Source organism: Bos indicus, chromosome 6 (genome assembly GCF_029378745.1).
Source record: "Bos indicus isolate NIAB-ARS_2022 breed Sahiwal x Tharparkar chromosome 6, NIAB-ARS_B.indTharparkar_mat_pri_1.0, whole genome shotgun sequence".
Taxonomy (NCBI): domain Eukaryota; kingdom Metazoa; phylum Chordata; class Mammalia; order Artiodactyla; family Bovidae; genus Bos; species Bos indicus.
This window is the reverse complement of record NC_091765.1, coordinates 102,692,701-102,711,114: the sequence shown is the minus strand read 5'-3', so window position 1 is coordinate 102,711,114 and position 18,414 is coordinate 102,692,701. Positions and strand designations below refer to the sequence as shown.

The window sequence follows — 18,414 nt, the reverse complement described above, 5'->3', positions numbered from 1 at the left end:
CAAAACTCTGGATAGAAAATTAACCCAAGCATGTATTCTGTATTTGCACGTCTGAACCATCTTAAGAATAAACTTCCAACTCAATGTTCATGTAACAGGAACTGTTTCTTACTCTCCCTCTGGCAAGTGGAGATTTAAGCACAAATTATTCATTCTGGCTTTTACAAGTGATGAAATAGCTCTGAACTACCATCAGTCAGGACTTATTTGAGCATTTAAAGATACACCGACGTATCCCCTTTTCGACATGACCGTGTCCCTCCTTACTTTGTGCTCTGTGGAGCTTCCAGAGACCTTTCCCTCTGCTTTTCTGTGTTTGGAGGCAGAAGGGTCTCTGTGGCTGCCCTTGGCACTACCGGCACTTTTTTGGGGGTCCTGGCAGCCGGGGTCTTCCTGCCGTGGCCTCTTCTGTGCAGGCTTGGCTGGCTTCTGGGAGGATGAGGATGACACGAGCGAAGGGGGAAGCATTTCCTTCTTTGAGGGCTCAGAGGAGGGCCTGGACATCCTGGAACGAAACACGAGGCAAAACTAAGTTAAGGCAGAACATGAACCACACAGCTTTGTTGTTTGGCTTAAAAGGACAAAGTAGCTGTTGACACAAAAGATTAAGATATCACAGAGCATGAAATCCATTTTTGTGGAAAGGCCAAATTTCAGAGCCTTTTTTTTTTTTTTTTAAACCTTTGAAAAATCGAGTCCTACCTATGAGTAGTAAATGAGGTTGATAAATGTGGTTGTGTAACTTGTCACGAAGCTTGCAGAGTCTGCCAGTGGTCTTAACCTTTTACCCAAACAGCTCTGTCTGCAGCAGCTGCCGCACAACCTGTACCTCCTCTCTGCCCCCTTCACATCGGACCCCCTCCCCTTTCTCTCTCAAATCTCTGTTGGTTTACATGGTGACACGACTCGCTCACTTTTGCCAAGGCTTTTTGTGCTTTTGATAAATCTAAGTTTGCTGACAAACCAACTGTTCACTCCTCTAAGGTCCTCGCGGAGGAAAACAAAACAAATTTAGCGTATCGTCAAAAGGAACCCCAAAGAGTTGACTCTTCTCTTATTCTATTGCAGAAGGAAAACGTCTGCCAGGGCACGTGATCCAGGAAGCTTTGATCGCCTTTGCAGACTGTTCCTAGCCTCCATACTCACTTTGATTTGGAAGATTCCTTGTGGGAAGAGGAAGACGACGGCTGTGACTTGACTTCCTTCTCCAGCCTGACTTTCTTGCTATCGTGGTCTTTCTCTGCTTCACCCTGTTATTGTATAAGATTAAACTGTTACGAACACGACTGTACAGACAAAATAGAGGAAAAAAATATACAGCAAAGACAAGGAGAACAACGAGACTTGTGGGAACATCTAAACGCACGTGGCAACCTTTAAGCACCTACACTGCGTTCTGGGAGAGGGAGGCGGCAGGCCGTACAGATCTGATGTGATTTACACTGAGACAGACCTGTGCTTCAGGAAGGACTATTCCTCACACCCAGGAAAAGAAGGATACCCAGAAAGGAAAGAACCAGGTTTTCCTCTTCCCAGGAAGCACAACAGTTGTGTTATTCCATGACAACATGTACATCCAGTTTACAGAGGGTCCTTCCCACAGGCCTAAGCTCACGTGATGGCCTGTGGGGAGGAGTTACTAGCTTCTAACAAGGACAACCAAGTGATCAGTGGGGGGGGGTCCTTCAATCAGCTCAGGTGCATCAGAACTAAACTCCTCTGACAGCTCACCAGGAAAGAAATCTGGGACACCATCAGCCAATCTAGGCCAATCCCTAAAAAACCAAAATCCTCTCTTAGAGTCTTAACTGGGAAAAACATTTTTCACGTGATCCAATTGTGGGAGGCCCTGGTTTTCACCACAGTCTCTCCCTTGTTCTCTGAATGTCTCCAAGAAAAATGAATAAATTAAGATGTGTGGGCTCAAGCTCTGCTAATAAACAGTGTGGCCTTGCTCAAAAGTAGGGAAAAGGCAGAGACACACCGTACCCTACCCCCTCCGACCCCCGCATTCTCCAGGCACAGGTGCTCAGGAGTGTGTCTCAATCCAGCCCTTAGCAAACTCTGCCAAAAACATTTATCTCTTGTTTCAAAAGATAAGGTGGCTTATAAGGATATTTAGTTTTCATCTCCTGGTGTGCGCACAGAAGAGGGGAAAATATGGGTGGAGAAAGAAACTCTGAGCCAAGGCTGGTACCCCTGGAGACAATCCCGCACTGTCTCACACTCTGTCCCAGAGCCAGCAAGTCCAGAGTGACAAGTGAAGTCAAGAACTTTGTGGAAAAACGGAGAATGTAATTATTTTTCTACTGATGAAATGCTGAAGTGCCAATATTTTAGATACACTGGAACTATTTAATATTGCTTTCACTGTTTTTTCCTTTTAATATTTTTTAATGTGGCTACTAGAGAATGTAAAATTATGAAAATGTAAAATTAGGTCGCATGATATTGCTACTGTTCTTTACACTTTTCTAGAGGTGACATGCAAAATGGACCTTGAACTTCCAATGAGCTGAGGCAAATGAAGAACTATTCGATGTACAGGTTAGATAAAAGAAAAACAAATCAGTCGCTCGTGATGAAAGACTGGGGGATAAACAGATCTTGAAGGACCTAGCAAGGAGCAAACATATAATGCAAATAAGCACATCCCACGGGCACAACTGAAATACAGCAAGTGATTTCACATGGCTGTTTGTTTCTCGTGTGGCAGCAGCACAAGCCCTGGGCACACGTCAAGAGAGATGAGAGGGGGGCCCTGGCAGTGGCCAGGGGGAGCCTGCTGGGGCTCAGCATGTAACTCACCCTCCATTCAACAATTCACAATGGGAACACTTTACAGGTACTCTGGATGTTGGCAGAGAAAAACAGAATAAACCGGAAACGACTGGTTAAAACAGAACTCTTCTCCTAGTGGGAACCCTCATCACTACACCCACTGTGCCTAACAGGCTCTGCTACCAACGGCCCCGGTGAATTTCTCTTGAGTTTTAGATTAAAGGCCACACAGCTGGCGCAGCAAACATTGCAAGAGGTGGGAAATTTATCTTTGGGAAAAGTCACAGAATGTGCTAAAATACCCAGAGAGATAATTAACTCGCACACGAAGTTAATTACTAATACACTGTGTCTCAGCTGGTAAAGAATCCGCCCGCAACGCGGGAGACCTAGGATCGATCCCTGGGTTGGGAAGATCCCCTGGAGAAGGGAAAGGCTACCCACTCCAGTATTCTGGCCTGGAGAATTCCATGGACTGTATAGTCCATGGGGTTGCAAAGAGTCGGACATGACTGAGCGACTTTCATTTCACTTTTTTTTATAGGGTTGTTTTGCTGTTTTCCCAGCCACAGCGCACGGCACGTAGCATCTTAGTTCCCTGGCGAGGACTGAACCCTCATCCCCTACAGTGGAAGAGCAGAGTCCCAATCATAGTTTGTTTGTTTTTTTTTTTTAATTTATTTTTTTGGCTGTGCTAGGACTTCATTGGCACTCAGGCTTTCTTTAGTTGCGGCAAGTGGGGGGCCACTCTTCATTGCACGGATCGGGCTTCTCATCTTGCAGAGCACAGGACCTAGGGCACTTGGGCTTTAGAAGTTGCAGCTCACGGGCCCTGGAGCGTGGGCTCAGCAGCTGTGGTGCACGAGCTTTCTGGCCCCGCAGGAATATGGGATCTTCCTGGACCAGCGATTAAACCCATGTCCCCCGCACAGGTAGGTGGATTCTAAGCCCACCACTCTACAAGGGAAGTCCTCATACTGCTTTAAATAGAAGGCATCTCCAGGCAGTTAACACCACAAAGGGTAAGTCCTGAAGATAAAGTTAAGTATAAATGGCCCACAAGGTTATTTTCTAAAGAAAACAGCAAACTCCAGAGGCAGAAGAGTTAATTTTTGTTTGTATACCTTCATGCTGCTTAGGACATGCTAGTTACGACTAGAAGCCAAAGTGGCAGGCCTTACAAACCACACATGAAAATATGATTCCTAGTGAGTCAATCCTCACAAACTGGTTTAACTCTGGCTTGTGCCAACTGGTGACTCAAGAGAACAGACCAGAACCAAGGATCAACTTTGACACCAGCTTTAACAACTGTGCTGGCACTTACTGGAATAATCTGCTTTATACTGACATGCAGCAACTTAGAAGCCGGTAATATTCTGTCGGCTGGTAGAAAGGGTTAGGTGCTCAGTCGTGTCCAACTCTTTGTGACCCCATGGACCATACCCCGCTAGGTTCCTCTGTCCATGGGAGTCTCCAGGTAAGAATACTGCAGTGGGTGGCCATTCCCTCCTCCAGGGGATCTTCCCAACCCAGGGATCGAACCCAGGCCTGCTGCATTGCAGGCAGATTCTTTACCATCTGAACCACCAGGGAAGCTGGTAAGCCATTACACCAATTAAGCAAAATTCCCTTCTGGTGACTGTGTCTGCTTTGATGGAGTGCGCTCCTATGAGCCTGGGGTTGGTATTTTCGCACTTGGAACGCTCTCATCCTCTGCAGGAACAGTCCCAGAGGCATCCCTGAACTTTCTCCAGTGGCACGGGAGCCAGCCTACACTACCTCTCCAAGTGGATCTAGGATTAGGCAAAGGGCCACTAGAGACGGAGTTGTCTCATCCGGGGCGGCGGGGGCGGGGGGGGGGGGGGGGGTGGGGCAGACTTGATCCAAGACTGGAAAACAGAAGGTGAGGAGTTCCCGAGATGTTTCTGGGTCAAGAGACCATTTGAAAGAGAGGTAAGCACGATGCTTTTTTTCAGGAGGAAAAAGAGTCTCCTCTGCCCAGGGGCTTATCCACAGATCAAGTCTCAGGTCTGGGTCTTGGAAGCTCCCTTTTTTCAGAAAAACAGTGTCTCCATGGTGCCCACATCTCCACCAGGAGGAGGCTCCTCTTGATTGACTTGTTGACTTTTCTGAACCTGTTGGCTCAGGAAGCCTCAGATTACCTGCCAAAGGCTGCTCCACCTGCGGCATGGAGCCAAAGGGCAAGAATGATGACCATAAAAGGAAGCGCTGGGGCTGTGCTCTGCTGAGCCGGTTTCTGGAGAGGAGGCCTCCAGGGCACTCAACTCACCAGCCAGGTACTGCAAGTAAAAGGGGAGTTTGTTGTCGCTAAGTTGTGTCCCACTGTTAAGGCTCCTCTGTCCATGGGATCTCCCAGGCAAGAATACTAGAGTGGGTTGCCATTTCCTCCTCCAGGGGATCTTCCCAACCCAGGAATGGAACTCGCATCTCCCACTTTGCAGGTGGATTCTTTACCACCAAGCCATCAGGGGGAGCCCTCAAGCCTTTCTGGATCCCATCTGTGAAAGGCAGCGGCTGAATAAGAGATACATGGGTCTCAGTGCTCCAGTCCTAAACTCTATCACCCTCTCCCTCGGGGAAGCGAATCGACTTGGTAGCACATGGAGCAGAGCAAAAGTGGAGAGGCAGCCTTTGGGGAAGTTCAGGTACTTGGCCAAGATCTGCCTCTGCCAGAGGCTCGGTGAGACGACGAGGCCGACAAGTCCAAGCTGACCCCAAGAATGAGGGTGGAGACTGAGAAGGCGGGCTATATTCACTGGGCTAAGCACCACAGAAGGGCAAAATGTATCCACTTTCCCCCTTCTTTCTCATCAGGCAAACACAGGCATTAGACTGGCCCTAAAACAGCTCTCCATATGATGTTTTTAGGGTAACTAACAGGCATGAAGAAATTAGATGTAAGTGGTTTTAGGAAATTATAGGGATGACTTCAAACCCTTGATTTTGAAGGATAATAACCGGGAATGTCTATCTGGAGAAACAACCCAAGAGAAAACAGGCTGATCTTGGATAGAAGGGAAGGTTTGAACCAACCATCAAGCAATAAAAATGCACATTTTCCCACCAGATCCCATAATTTCCCTCCCCCTTCTTCAAAACACATGTAAACCATGCACTGCAATGTGCTTCCAAAAGTCTCCAGGCCTCTCGGTCAGTAAAGCAGTTATTCAGAAGAAGGGAAAGACCTGCACGAACGTAACCTCCCTGTTCTGGCATTTGTCTAAACAACTGCTGAGATAGTCTAGAGTTTTGTTTGAAAGACTTCCGTAGGTGACTGAATTAGTTGAGATTATCTATGAGAGGTAACGAAGGACAGAGTCACCCTTGTAACTGAACACCAACAACACCTAGAAAAGCGCCTTGAGCAAGGCTCAGCTCTCGGAACATTTGGTGCTTTTCGAATCCTTCCCTTTGTGCCGCCTTGATTATACACTGTGCTGCGCCTCTAAACTTCAACTTCCCTTCCAAGTCTGGAAAACAGGAAGCCTAAAAATTATATAAAAGAAAATATAAGTTCTAGTTTAAATTCTAAACTGTAATCAGGTTGAAGAAATTCTGTAGTTTATGCAAGGAGGACCATGTAAGTTCATGCCCATTTGCCCTCATGATTTTCTCTACTTTTTCGCATGAAGTGTCCCCAACCGACTACTTTACAAAGTAGAAGAAAAAAATACAAATACACTTCTATAGGCACCACATTCAATGGATTCATCACAGCTGTTAACCACCACTAACTCTCTACAATCATCTTCTCACACTTTTGAGTCTAAAATGGCTTCAAGGATCTGCTGCGTGTGCATGTGTGTGTGTGTGTGTGCTCAGTCCTGTCCGACTCTTTGGGACTCCGTGGACTGTAGCCTGCCAGGATCCTCTGTCCATGGGGATTCTGCAGGCAAGAATACTGGAGGGGGCTGCCATTTCCTTCTCCAGGGGATCTTCCCAACCTCGGGATCGAACTCGCATCTGCATGCATCTCTTGCATTGCAGGCAGATTCTTTACTGGTGAGCCACTGGGAAAGCCCCCTCAAGAATCTGTTAACACTCTGAAAATACCTGTTAACTTTCATGGCAAGAAAGGGATGGGAAGGAGCAGGTACATTATTCAATTGCTCTCACTACTTCTTCATGCAGCTTTTTCTAGTGTTCACACTCCATATGAAGAAGATGAAAGTGAGAAGTGAAAGTGCAGTCGCTCAGTTGTATCTGACTCTTTGCGACCCCATGGACTGTAGCCTGCCAGGATCCTCTGTCCATGGGATTTTCCAGGCAAGACTACTGGAGTGGGTTGCCATTTCCTTCTCCAGGGGAATCTTCCCGACCCAGGGATCGAACCCGGCTCTCCTGCATTGTAGGCAGACGCTTTACCCTCTGGGCCACCAGGGAAGCCCTGAAGAACATGAACACTATACAAATATGGAAGAAAGCACCCAAGCTTAAAAAGAGACCTGGGTGGGACTTCCCTGGTGGTCCAGTGGTCTGCACTTCCAATGCAGAGGGCCTGGGTTCAATCCCTAGTCAGGGAACGAGACCCCACGTGCTGAAACTAAAGATTCCACACACTGAAACGAACACCTAGCACAGCCAAATAAATTAAATTTAAAGAGAGAGAGAGACTTGGGCTGCCCACGGAGCAGCCCCACTCATCAAACAGGGCAGCCACGGTGCCCTGAGCAAGCAGAGTCAGGGTCTTGGCAAGAGAGTGGGGAGCCTGGCCCTCACAGAGAGCACCTGAGGGGGCAGTGTTCAGTCTTAACACGAGCTGGAATCCAGCAGGAAGTAAAACCAATGACACACGGTTCTCTGATCAGGAAGCAACTACACAGTCAGCCGCTGTTGATATTTGTCTAAAGGCTCCTAAGTAGTGTTTCTAACTAGTGACATACTTCAGACCAGGAATTCCTAGATCCATGATGTCTAAAAGCACCACCCTGGAGAGATTTCTCAGTCCAAACCACTAGCTCTGTACAATCCTGCCCTGGTGACAAGCTTCTGCTCCAGAGCCTTAGGTATTAGAAAATCTGAGGAGTTTTCTGCCTACAGTGCAGGAGACCCAGGTTCAATTCCCGGGTCGGGAAGACGCCCTGGAGAAGGAAATGGCAACCCACTCCAGTACTGTTGCCTGGAGAATCCCATGGACAGAGGAGCCTGGAGGGCTACAGACCCCGTCCATGGGGTCACAAGAGTCGGACACGACTTGTGACTAAACCAGCACCACCAATCTGAGGAGTTAGATGATATGAGGGGAGTGGGAGGGAGGTTTAACAGGGAGGGGCCATATGTATATTTTGGCTGAAACCAACCCAACCTTGTAAAGCTTATCCTCTAATTTAACATAAATTTTTAAAATGTGGGGGAGGGGAGAATAGTAAGTAAAACAAAAAAGAAGAAATAAAACCACCAATGGGGAGCATGCAGGGTGGTGCTCATCCCTCCACCAGTAGCCAGGGCATCCCCAGCAGACAGGGACGTGCAGCCAGGATTTGGAATGACCGGTTCAGACACTGATCCTGTCACTCCCACAGCAAACAGGCAGGCTGTTCCCAAGGCCAGACCGCTCAGCTGTTTGCCAGAGGTTTAAAGCAAGCATGTACTTGCCTAAGATGAGGGGGTCATTACCTCTCTATCCTTTGAACAGGAAGATGAATGAGCTGCCCTAGCAGAGCTCAGCCAAGGGCTGATAGCTGGCTTCCCTTGGTGGAGCTAGACAGAGCTTCTAGACTTGCGCTGGAGGGTGGACTGAGCTGACAACCATCCAGGGAGACTCCAGTTCCCACCTGGTTAGTAAGTGCTTTAGAAGCTAATACTTCTCCCCACTCGAGTTGATGCTAAAGGTCAGCCGTGGAGACTAGATAACATTGGGGCTGGCCAAAAAGTTCGTTTGGGTTTTTCCATAAGCTGTAATGGAAAAAAACTGAATGACCTTTTTGGCCAACCCAAGGTTATGGTAGCTGGGAGACAGGTGATAAAAGACTTCCCAGGAGGAGGTAAAAAGAGTGTATTTTTCAGGCTTTCTCGGGCATGTTAGGTGTAGGCACCATTTCCCTAGCCTGGTCCATCACAATTTTCTCCATCAAGTTTCACACCTCTTACACACACACATTGTTTCAGAGGGTATCAGGGGACTTCCCTGGTGGACCAGTGGTAAAGAATCTGCCTTCTAATGCAGGCGATATGGGCTGGATCCCTGGTCAAGGAACCAAGATAAGATTCCACATGCCTTGGGGCAACTAAGCCACAACCATAAAGAAACTCCCTCTGCCTCAGCAAAGACCCAGCACAGCCAAAAAGAAGGGAAAAGGAAAAGTTACCAGGCACGGGAAAATGTCTGCTTCTAGCTGAAACAGCACTGCCAGTTAGCGCACTGGATCCCAGCCCCACGGGGCTCGCCCGCTGCAGTTACGGTAGCAATACACACCCTCGCGGCTCACTGGACAAGGTGCTGGAGAAACCGTCGCCTTTACTGTTTGGTAAAGTCATGTTATATTTTTAACCTCATGGAGTAATCAGTCAAATCAGACATGACAGCAGGCTTCATGATCTTTCTGTCCTTGTTATTCTTAGCTCAACTTCCGTAACTGAGAAGTTTTTTATGTATCTGCAGGAGTGTTAAACTTTTTATTCCTTCTCGGCAGGAAAGAGTTGGCCCTTCTTGTGTCTTTCATTTTGAATCTTGGATAGGTTGGTTTGGGAATGTCACTGGGGCAGGGGGGGAATTCACTAATCTCTCTTCACCCAGAAGCAGTGAAAAAAATACATCGAGAGCTTAGTAATTCAGAATAAAAGTTGAAAGGACACTGTTCAAAATACCAAACACTATGCTAAATGACAGACTACTTCACAATGCACCATAAGAGCCTATATTGCTCAAAAAGATGCCCTAACCATCTCTGTAATAGCTCTAAAACTTTTTCCCACAATGCCCTGCTTATTATTAAAAGTCATTCACAGAGGTCATAAATTCTTAAATATGGTGGTTTCAAATTAACGAGGTGTGTTACCATGAGTTAAAATATGGACATAATATCAGTATTAAAAAGATCAAACCACAGGAGTAACATTTAGTGTATATCACTTCTGTCAGTAAATCAGAATAACATTTCATTCCATATAAGGTTTTAATTTCTAGAGGAAAACCTAATGGGCCAGCACCTCCCCGGTAGTACAGAGGATAAGAAGCAGCCTGTCAATGCCAAGGAACACAGGTTTGATCCCTGCTCTGGGAAGATTCCACAGGTCATGGAGCAGCTAAGCCCATGCGTCACAACTGCTGAGCCAAGAGCCTGGGGCCTGCAACTACAGAGCCAGTGCTTCAGAGCCTGGGGCCTGCAACTGCTGAGCCAGTGCACCTACTGCTCATGTTCTGCGATAAGAGAAGCCACGACAGTGAGAAGCCCCCACACCACAACTACAGAATAGACGCTCGCTCTCCATAACTAGAGCAAAACCCACGTGGCAACAAAGACCCAGCACAGCCAAAAAACATACATAAAAATAATAAAAGAGAAAACCTAGTGGGGCGGGTGGTAAACACCAATGTTATCCAAATAGATAAAACACATACCCTTAATGCTATATTATTCTAAAGCAGTATGTCCTTCTCAATGACTGCCTCATCTTTATTTCAGCTGAAGTAATCTGGCATTTATTAGCACTTATCTACATGAAAGACTAACTGCTACTAGTCACAAAAGCAACATGGAATCCAAAGATTTCCAGCCTCTTCTAAGACAGTTCAGGGTTATGTGAACATAATCCTCTAAGACAATGGAGCACCAAACAGCCCCTGGTGTGCAGCAGGCACGGTCCAGGCTGGAGGGGAAGGTTAGTCTCGCACACTCACCTTTCTCTTTTTGGCTAACTTGCTGGCGTTTTCTGAGCTTCTCTTCTCAGGATCTGGCTTCTTCCCTGCTGGTGGCTGTTTGTCTTCTGGTTTCTTGGGGCGGCTGCCCTTCCCTGGGGGCTGGGGTATCCGAGACAGGAGGTCGAGTGTGATCTTCACCACCAAGCTTTGTGGCGGCGGAGCGTCCCTGAGCGGGGAGAGCAGCTTGGTGTCTCTCGAAGGCACCGGGGGTTTGTCTTTGCGGCGGTCCTCCTGGACCACCACAGCCAGCCTGCAGCCACTAGTCCTGGCGCCGGCGCCGCCGCTGCCACCGCGGACAGGGCCCTGGCTCTGGGTCAGGGGAACGAGCGCAAAGTGTTCGGGGCTCCGGTCCTCTGCCGCCGCGTCCTTCGGGGGCGCCTTCGGGGGGCCGCTGCGGTGCTTCTTCCGGTCGCTGGGGGTGGGCACCGCCGGCTTGGGCTCCCGGCTGTCTGCGGCGCGGGGCCGCCCTTTCGTCTTCACCTTGGGCTTGTCTTTGGAGGGCTGGTCCCTGGAGGCCGGGGGAGGAAGTCCGGGCTCGCTCTCCACCTGCAGGCAGGCACGCGCATCTGCAGGCGCATCCGCGTGCCCGGGGGCGGAAGCCTTGATGGGCTTTTTCGGCTGTTTGCTTCCCACGGTTTGCCGCTGGGGGGGCTCCTGCTGGGCAGGGGACTTCTGACAGCTCCTCTTGCCCGCGTGGGGGCCTTCGGATGGGACCCGGGGGGCTTTGCTGGAGCCTTTGGGGGGAGGCTCTTTGGACTCTGGGCGCTCGTGACCCGCGGTGGCGCTGTCGCCGCCCTTGCCCTTAGTGTCCGGGGGTCGGGCCGGGGGCTCCGTGCTACCCGGGGCCTCGGTGGGCACCGCGGGCTGGCTGACTTTGGTCAGCCAGTTGTCCAGCTGCCATTTGTTGGTTGTCGGAGGCTCGGGCTACAAACAAGGAAAAAGAAGACAGGGTTAGCTGAGCAGTAACGATACTGCTCCTCTGGGTTGGTCACCCACTGCTACAGGACTGTCCCGGGGAGATGCAGTCACTCCAAACCTAAGAATTCAGGCCCTTTTGATCCCCCTCTAATTGCAGATTAAATCCTATAACAATTAACTCTTAAAACAATCTTCCCATTGTTCATGCTGCAGGAATTCCAGCTGTAGCAGACACTGACTAATAATAGACCATTAGATACTGACCAGTGCTGACCACTGTCAACTGCTGAGAAATCTGTGTAATAAAGATTTTGTTTCACTGCTAATTACAGTATAATTTAAACAGAATTTTCATTCTGACTTGTGAACTATCCTATCAGGAAATGATAGGAAAGAATGAAGAGCAAAAAGAATCCTTTTATCAAGGATTTTCAGAAGAAGGTCTTAGTGGTTATGGATGGGTTTCATGGTTTATCCCTTTTTTTGTTTTTTGTTTTTGACATACTCATCAATTGAAAATGACTTTTTTCAAGACTTGATTTCATTTCTCAATGTACTTAAAAACACTAATACATGACAGTTTATCACAGATACACTGTCTTCTGAATTTCAGATTTTCCTTCTGGGTAAAAAGAACTAAGTGAGTTCACATTAGTCAACCATGAGTTCCCCCTTTGAATTCTTTAAAAATCAAACACGAGGCCTCTTGTTACAGGTAGTCTGGTCTGAATGAGCACCTGTTTTTCTAAGAAACACAGGGAGGCCCCAGAGCACACAACTGAGAGCAGTGAGATTATACTGATTATTTGTGCGACTCACTAGGAGAATATACAAAAGTCCCGGGCTTCTCCTGTTTTCCTAACAGCAGATATCATGCTGAAATCTTTGCTGCTGACTACTGGTGCATCCCATTCTCTCTCTCCCCAACTGGGCTTCTACTTTTAGTCTTGCACACAGTGGTTGGGGTACGTGAGATATTTATTTCGGCACTTCTAGTGGTATCTTGGGGCTTCCTGGGTAGCTCGAATGGCAAAGAATCGGCCTGCAATGCGGGAGACCTGGGTTCGATCCCTGGGTTGGGAAGAGCCCCTAGAGAAGGGAATGGCAACCCACTCCAGTATTCTTGCCTGGAGAATTCCATGGATGTTGGTATATTACTGTACCTATATATTTTATGTTATTTGGGAAAATATTCATGTGTGAACAGGGTAACTAGTGATTACTTTCTTTTTCAAAGGGCAGTGTAGCACTGGCATGCTGCATGTTTTTCTTAAGATCCATTCTGACAGGTGGTTTGTATGACTAAATTATTTCCATAACACTCCGGGAAGTTAATTGAAAGATATCTCAATTTAACTGATTACATTATGGATAAGGCAATCACTCCAGTAAGTGGATGATATTTTATAAGACTGCTGCTAATGATTTTCCCAAGTGGGATATCCCAAATGATTCAACTCATTAAAAAAAAAAATTCAAATGTAATATGTCTAAGATATGTAGATATAATGTAAAGGGTTTGGGACCAGGAAAAAATTTTAGGGAATAAACTGGTCAGGTAGCTAGTTTGGCCTTAGTATAATGGTAGTAAAACAGAACTTAGAGGAACTCTAAGGAAAGAGGGCTACAGAATTTTGTTGTTGTTTTCCTGCGTAAGACAATGTATCTTCTTTGTATCTCCCTCCACTTACACCAACTCTATCCCCCATGCTCTTATTTGAATTTCAGAGCAAGGAGGGAGGGAAGAAGGAAGAGCTACCCTAACAAAGTCCCACATGATTTAAAACTGCACTGAATACTCTAACAAGACGGGATGGCTGTTTAGGGTAGAGAAAAGATTCACACCCAACGTCTACTTGTCAGACACTGTTTCTTGCAAAGACTTGAGGGGGTGGTAGTTCTAACCCACTGGGAAGGAGCCAGATCAGAAAAGGTACAGGGCCCCCTCATCAGGGCTATGCCCACAGCCCCACCACAGCCACGGACCCTCTTGCTTTCTAGAGGAGTGCTTATGCATGAACCAAAAGGGGAGGTCATTCCTGGTATAAATAACATCTGCTCCCCTCCCCCAACCCCAAACAGGGCACTTTAAGATACATTTAGTAGTCCCTAAAGGAATGTCCTGGATACAGAAATAAAACACATTTTCTTCCACTGTGGTCCTAAAAATGGCCAGAAGGGAGGCCTATGGCCCAATTGCAGGGCAGAACTGAGTATGTGCAGACAAGGGGAAAGGATAGGAGTGATCCTTTTGTATGCTTACTATGACCACGTAAAATGGACAAAATTCCTTTAAGGCTAGGTATTATTTGAGTGCTGAGACGGGGGAAAGTTTTACATACGGGACTGACGAAAACTAGCCAGGATCAAGGTTTGGACTTTTGCTTTTCCTCAGCCTTTCCTCATGCCCCACCCCAATCTCCCAGGGCTGGACCAACCCCAACACTGCACAGAGGAGGTGCAGAAACATATGAGCCTTTTGATAAACGTCTGACTGTATGTCTCTTCACTTCTCACTTCTCAGGATGCAAATTCCATTTATTCTGAAAGAAAAGCTCTGAGCTATGCGCAACATACATCCACGGTTTCTGTAAAACAACAAAGCTGTGGTGAGGGAGTACAACTCCAAGACTTAGAAGGAAAAAATAAAAAATAGAGAGAAGTGGCATGGTGCTGTAAGAATAAAAGGCTTCCTAGTTAAATGGCTATGGATTTCAATCTTAGTGTTAATACTTCTTTACAGGTGAAAAGAAAACTCCCAACCTTCCAGGGTTCATGGTCATATCACATAATTTATGAAGAAAGTATCAAGAGCTTAGCAGATAATCAACCATGGTAGTTTACTACCAAAGCAGTGGATTAGAAAGAATTAGATTAGAAAACTAAGCAGATGCTTGAATAACTGAGAATAGAAGTCATTTTTCTCTGAACTTTACTTAAGCAGTAAAAGGTCGATGCGTCCCATATGGTCTAAAAAGCTGAGGTTTACATGCTGACTCACTATAAAGCTGAGACTCACAGTGGCTTTCCCCCAAGTTCACCACCAGCCTGTTGGCACACATATAACATTTCCTATCTCACAAGATCACTGGACTACTCGGTCAAATGAATTTTAAACGGAGACTTTTAAGAAGCGAACTTCTCAGCATTAAAAATAAAACATAGAGTGAAAAAGTTAAAACTAGTAACTACGGGCTATTATGGAATTCATGTAGTGCTCGACTAACTCAGTTTTACCATAATGCAGGTACTTATTTTAAAAGGAAAGAAAGGTTGTTAAATAACTTTGGGGAAAATTAAAGGTTTCAAACCTAGACAAAGACAAAAACAGGTCTGAGGAAGCCAAGCCTTGGTATGTAACCAACAGACCATACTGAAGTCTAAGTTTGCATAGTAACAGAAATGTAAAATATGAGCCTATGGAGGAAAGCGACTTTTAAAAAGTAAAGTAGAATGGGAACATCATTTTCCAGCAAAGAGTCTCTAAATCTATTCTATTTAATAACCTCTTGAGCAGCAAGATACAACCAATGGGTTGGCCGGAAAGTTTGTTCAGATTTTTCCATCAGATGTTACAGAAAAACCCAACCAAACTTTTAGGCCAATCCAATGTTTCATTAATACAAATGCCAGATTAATTTTTTCTTCCGAGTTTCAATTATTCAGCCAAATCTGTGCCACTTCCATTTTATTTGAATCAAATTTTATGATTTAATTGGATTCTCTTGCTTATCACAGTAACCAAACAAGCATGCAGATTTTCCTTCATGAATAAGGTGGGACCTAAAGCAAAGACCTTATGAACAAGCACATAGTTTCTCTGTAGAGAATATTCAGTATTTTTCCCCCTGGGGCACAGCAAAATTACTTCAATAGCAACTAGTGTCTCAGGAGAGATCAGCCCCCAGAAATACAGAGAGCAGCTTCTAAAATCTGAAAGGCACTTCAAGTGCAACTAATGCCCATCTATGTTTATTCACTCCAAAACTATTTACTGAGCACTGACCGCTATGCCAGACATTAACTCTCATCTAACACGATGACACTCAGCCCCGTCCTCATCCTCCCTTGCCCTCAGACACTGTGCTCTTCAGTCAGGACACCATCTCCTGACGTGTCTGGCTAATGCACTAACGCAGTGGCCTTGTTTTCTTAACAGCAGAGACAAATACTGAAAACGTCAACACTTTTTTAATCAGAAAGTCTCATTTCCTGGGATTCCTACCTGAAATACACAGAACACTTTTCTCTATACAAGTGGGTCGCTCCACTAAGTTTAGAAGAGACTGGGCAACTCTGTTCATTGTTACTACACTTCTTGTACTCAGCAATCCAGTAAACAGCCTATATCCTCCAGATAGACTTAGTGCCTGAGACTTTCAGTCTCCTCTGTTTATCTTTACAATACCTCTGGAGGGTGGCGGATAAGCAACTTGGGGCAGAGGGACCAAGAAAGATGGCTCTGGCAAAACTACTTTGCCATCCATTTAATGCACAGGCTTTTAGTGATTCAAAAATAGAACCTCTGATGGCTTCTTTCTAGTTCACTGTTCCTGCCCTTTGCTAAAACAGGCTGCCTCCTTTTGACTGAATTCATGCATTCCTGAAATTTCAGAACGCTTTCTCATTAATATGAAAATAGCTGCCTACTGAAAACAGAGTCTTCGGTTCTCAAAAGAAGGGAAAAGAAAAGGGGGTGTACACGTTCTCAATGAGTTGCTTTTCAGAAGGGCTCTGGCAGCCACAGGGAAGGACCTATCCTTTTCAACAGGAGGGAGAAGACCTCGCCCCCCCAAGCTCCACCACCAGATGCCGGGTGAGCAAGTAAACACAAACAGGAAAGCGAGGCAGGAAAGCGCCGCCCCCGGGACGGGACGGGGCGGCACCCGGGCTTCCAGCCCCGAGGTCGACGGCGCCCCCGCCCCCGGTACCTCGGGAGCCGGGGCTTCTCGGGGTTCGTTCTCCTCGCTGTCACTGGAGCTGCTCTCGCTCTCCGAGTCCGAGGAGCTGTCGGAGTCGCTGGTGCTCTCCGATTCGGCGCTGCTGGAATGTGCTGAGGCCGCGGCTGCTGGCAGCGCCGGTGGAGCGCTGCGGGGAAGCGACAGAGGCAATCAGAGACCCAGGCGAGGCGGATTCCTTCCCTCTTTACTCACTCCGCTTTTTGCCCGCTCTTCTGCTACTCGAAAGAACAAGAGAACCTTGCAGGTCCTCCTCTTGTGTAGTGCACGGAACAATGCTCCATGTTATGTGGCAGCCTGGGTGGCAGAGGAGTCTGGGGGAGAATGGATACATGTATATGTGTGGCTGGGTCCCTTTGCTGCCCACCTGAAATTATCACAACATTTATTGGCTATATCCCAATATAACATAAAAAGTTTTAAAAAAATTGTTAAAGTTAAAAAAAAAAAAATATATATATATATATAAAATAAAAACTAAGCGAAACTCACTCAGTCCTGTCGGACTCTTTACAACCACATGGACCATACACTCCACAGAATTTTCCAGGCCAGAATAGTGGAGTGGATAGCCTTTCCCTTCTCCAGGGGATCTTCCCAACCCAGGATCAAACCCAGGTCTCCCGCACTGCCAGCAGATTCTTTACCAGCTGAGTCACAAGGGAACCCAAGAATACTGGAGTGGGTAGCCTATCCTTTCTCCAGTGGATCTTCCTGACCCAGAGTGTGCTATCACAGAAGCCTTAGCAAAAACTAATGCTCTATCCAAAAAAAAAAAAAAAAAAAAGGGTAACCAACAAAGACCTACAGTGTAGCACATGGAAATCTGCTCAATGTTATGTGGCAGCCTGGATGGGAGCAGAGCGTAGGGGAGAATGGATACACATACATGTATGGCTGAGTCCCTCTGCTGTCTGCCTGAAACTATCACAATTGTTAATCAGCTATACCCCAATACAAAGTAAAAAGTTGAAAAAAAAAAAAAAAAAAAAGATTACCTTGTAGCACTACAGCGCATGACCATGATATCCAGTTGAGAGCAAGGCCTATCCATGGTGGCTCAAAAATCAGTGAAAACCCTTGAAACAGTTCACCAGATAATTGCCTAACAAAAGCCTGGGGGATTTTTCTGAAGAACACTGCGAGCTATGTAAACTGCAAGATGCCAGCTGCTCCAGATCAGGCGTTGACAAACCATAGCCTGAGCTGGCTGCCTGCTTTTCTAAATAAAGTTTTATTGGAATACAGCCACACCCCTTTATTTTCTGCATCCTTTCTGTACTACAAAAGCAGAGCTGAAGAGTTGCAGCACAGGCTTTATGGCCTACAAAGCCTAAAACCATGACTTTCTGACCTTTTAAGTTTGCTGAGGCCTGCAATATAAAACCCAAAGAAGTTGACTTATAAAAGAACAGCCAATCCATTCAAGTGTCCCTGCATGCTTGATATGAGAACCAACTGCAGAGTAGCCAGAGGCTGCTGAATACAAATGGGGTTCCTTTGGAAAGTGATAATCCACTCACACTTCTTGGGGAGATGATAAAATGGACTTGCTTTATGAGACATCATCCCCAAATATCAGCTGAATATCAGAGAGAATAACAACTGTTAAGTTTTCAGAACAGGGCAAAAACCCTAGGGCTCTGAGAAAACACAGTGATCATACATACTGCTGGACAAAGAATAGCAACACGTATCTTAAAGCCTTGCCCCGGATGGAATTAGCCAAAGCAGTTAATAACTACAACTGTGAAAGCCTCCAAATCTACCCAGAACATTTTCAAAATAACCAATACATTAAATAACTATATTAGAATAATGAAAATTTATTAGACAGTAATAAAATCACTAGTTGAGGCGATTTTTAAACAA

General features: G+C 46.3%; 1 protein-coding gene across 9 annotated transcripts in view; it reads right to left on the bottom strand.

Annotated features, from left to right (window-relative positions):
- AFF1 (ALF transcription elongation factor 1) overlaps positions 1–18,414 on the bottom strand; it is a 193,799-nt gene that overhangs the window by 13,278 nt on the left and 162,107 nt on the right. For all 9 annotated transcript variants that reach the window (XM_070791753.1, XM_070791748.1, XM_070791750.1 and 6 more), the window contains 4 exons: positions 16,516–16,672; positions 10,646–11,590; positions 1,147–1,250; positions 268–505 (listed from right to left, as the gene is read on the bottom strand). In XM_070791753.1, the coding sequence (XP_070647854.1) occupies positions 268–505; positions 1,147–1,250; positions 10,646–11,590; positions 16,516–16,672 (1,444 nt within the window). The remainder of the gene's footprint in view (positions 1–267; positions 506–1,146; positions 1,251–10,645; positions 11,591–16,515; positions 16,673–18,414) is intronic.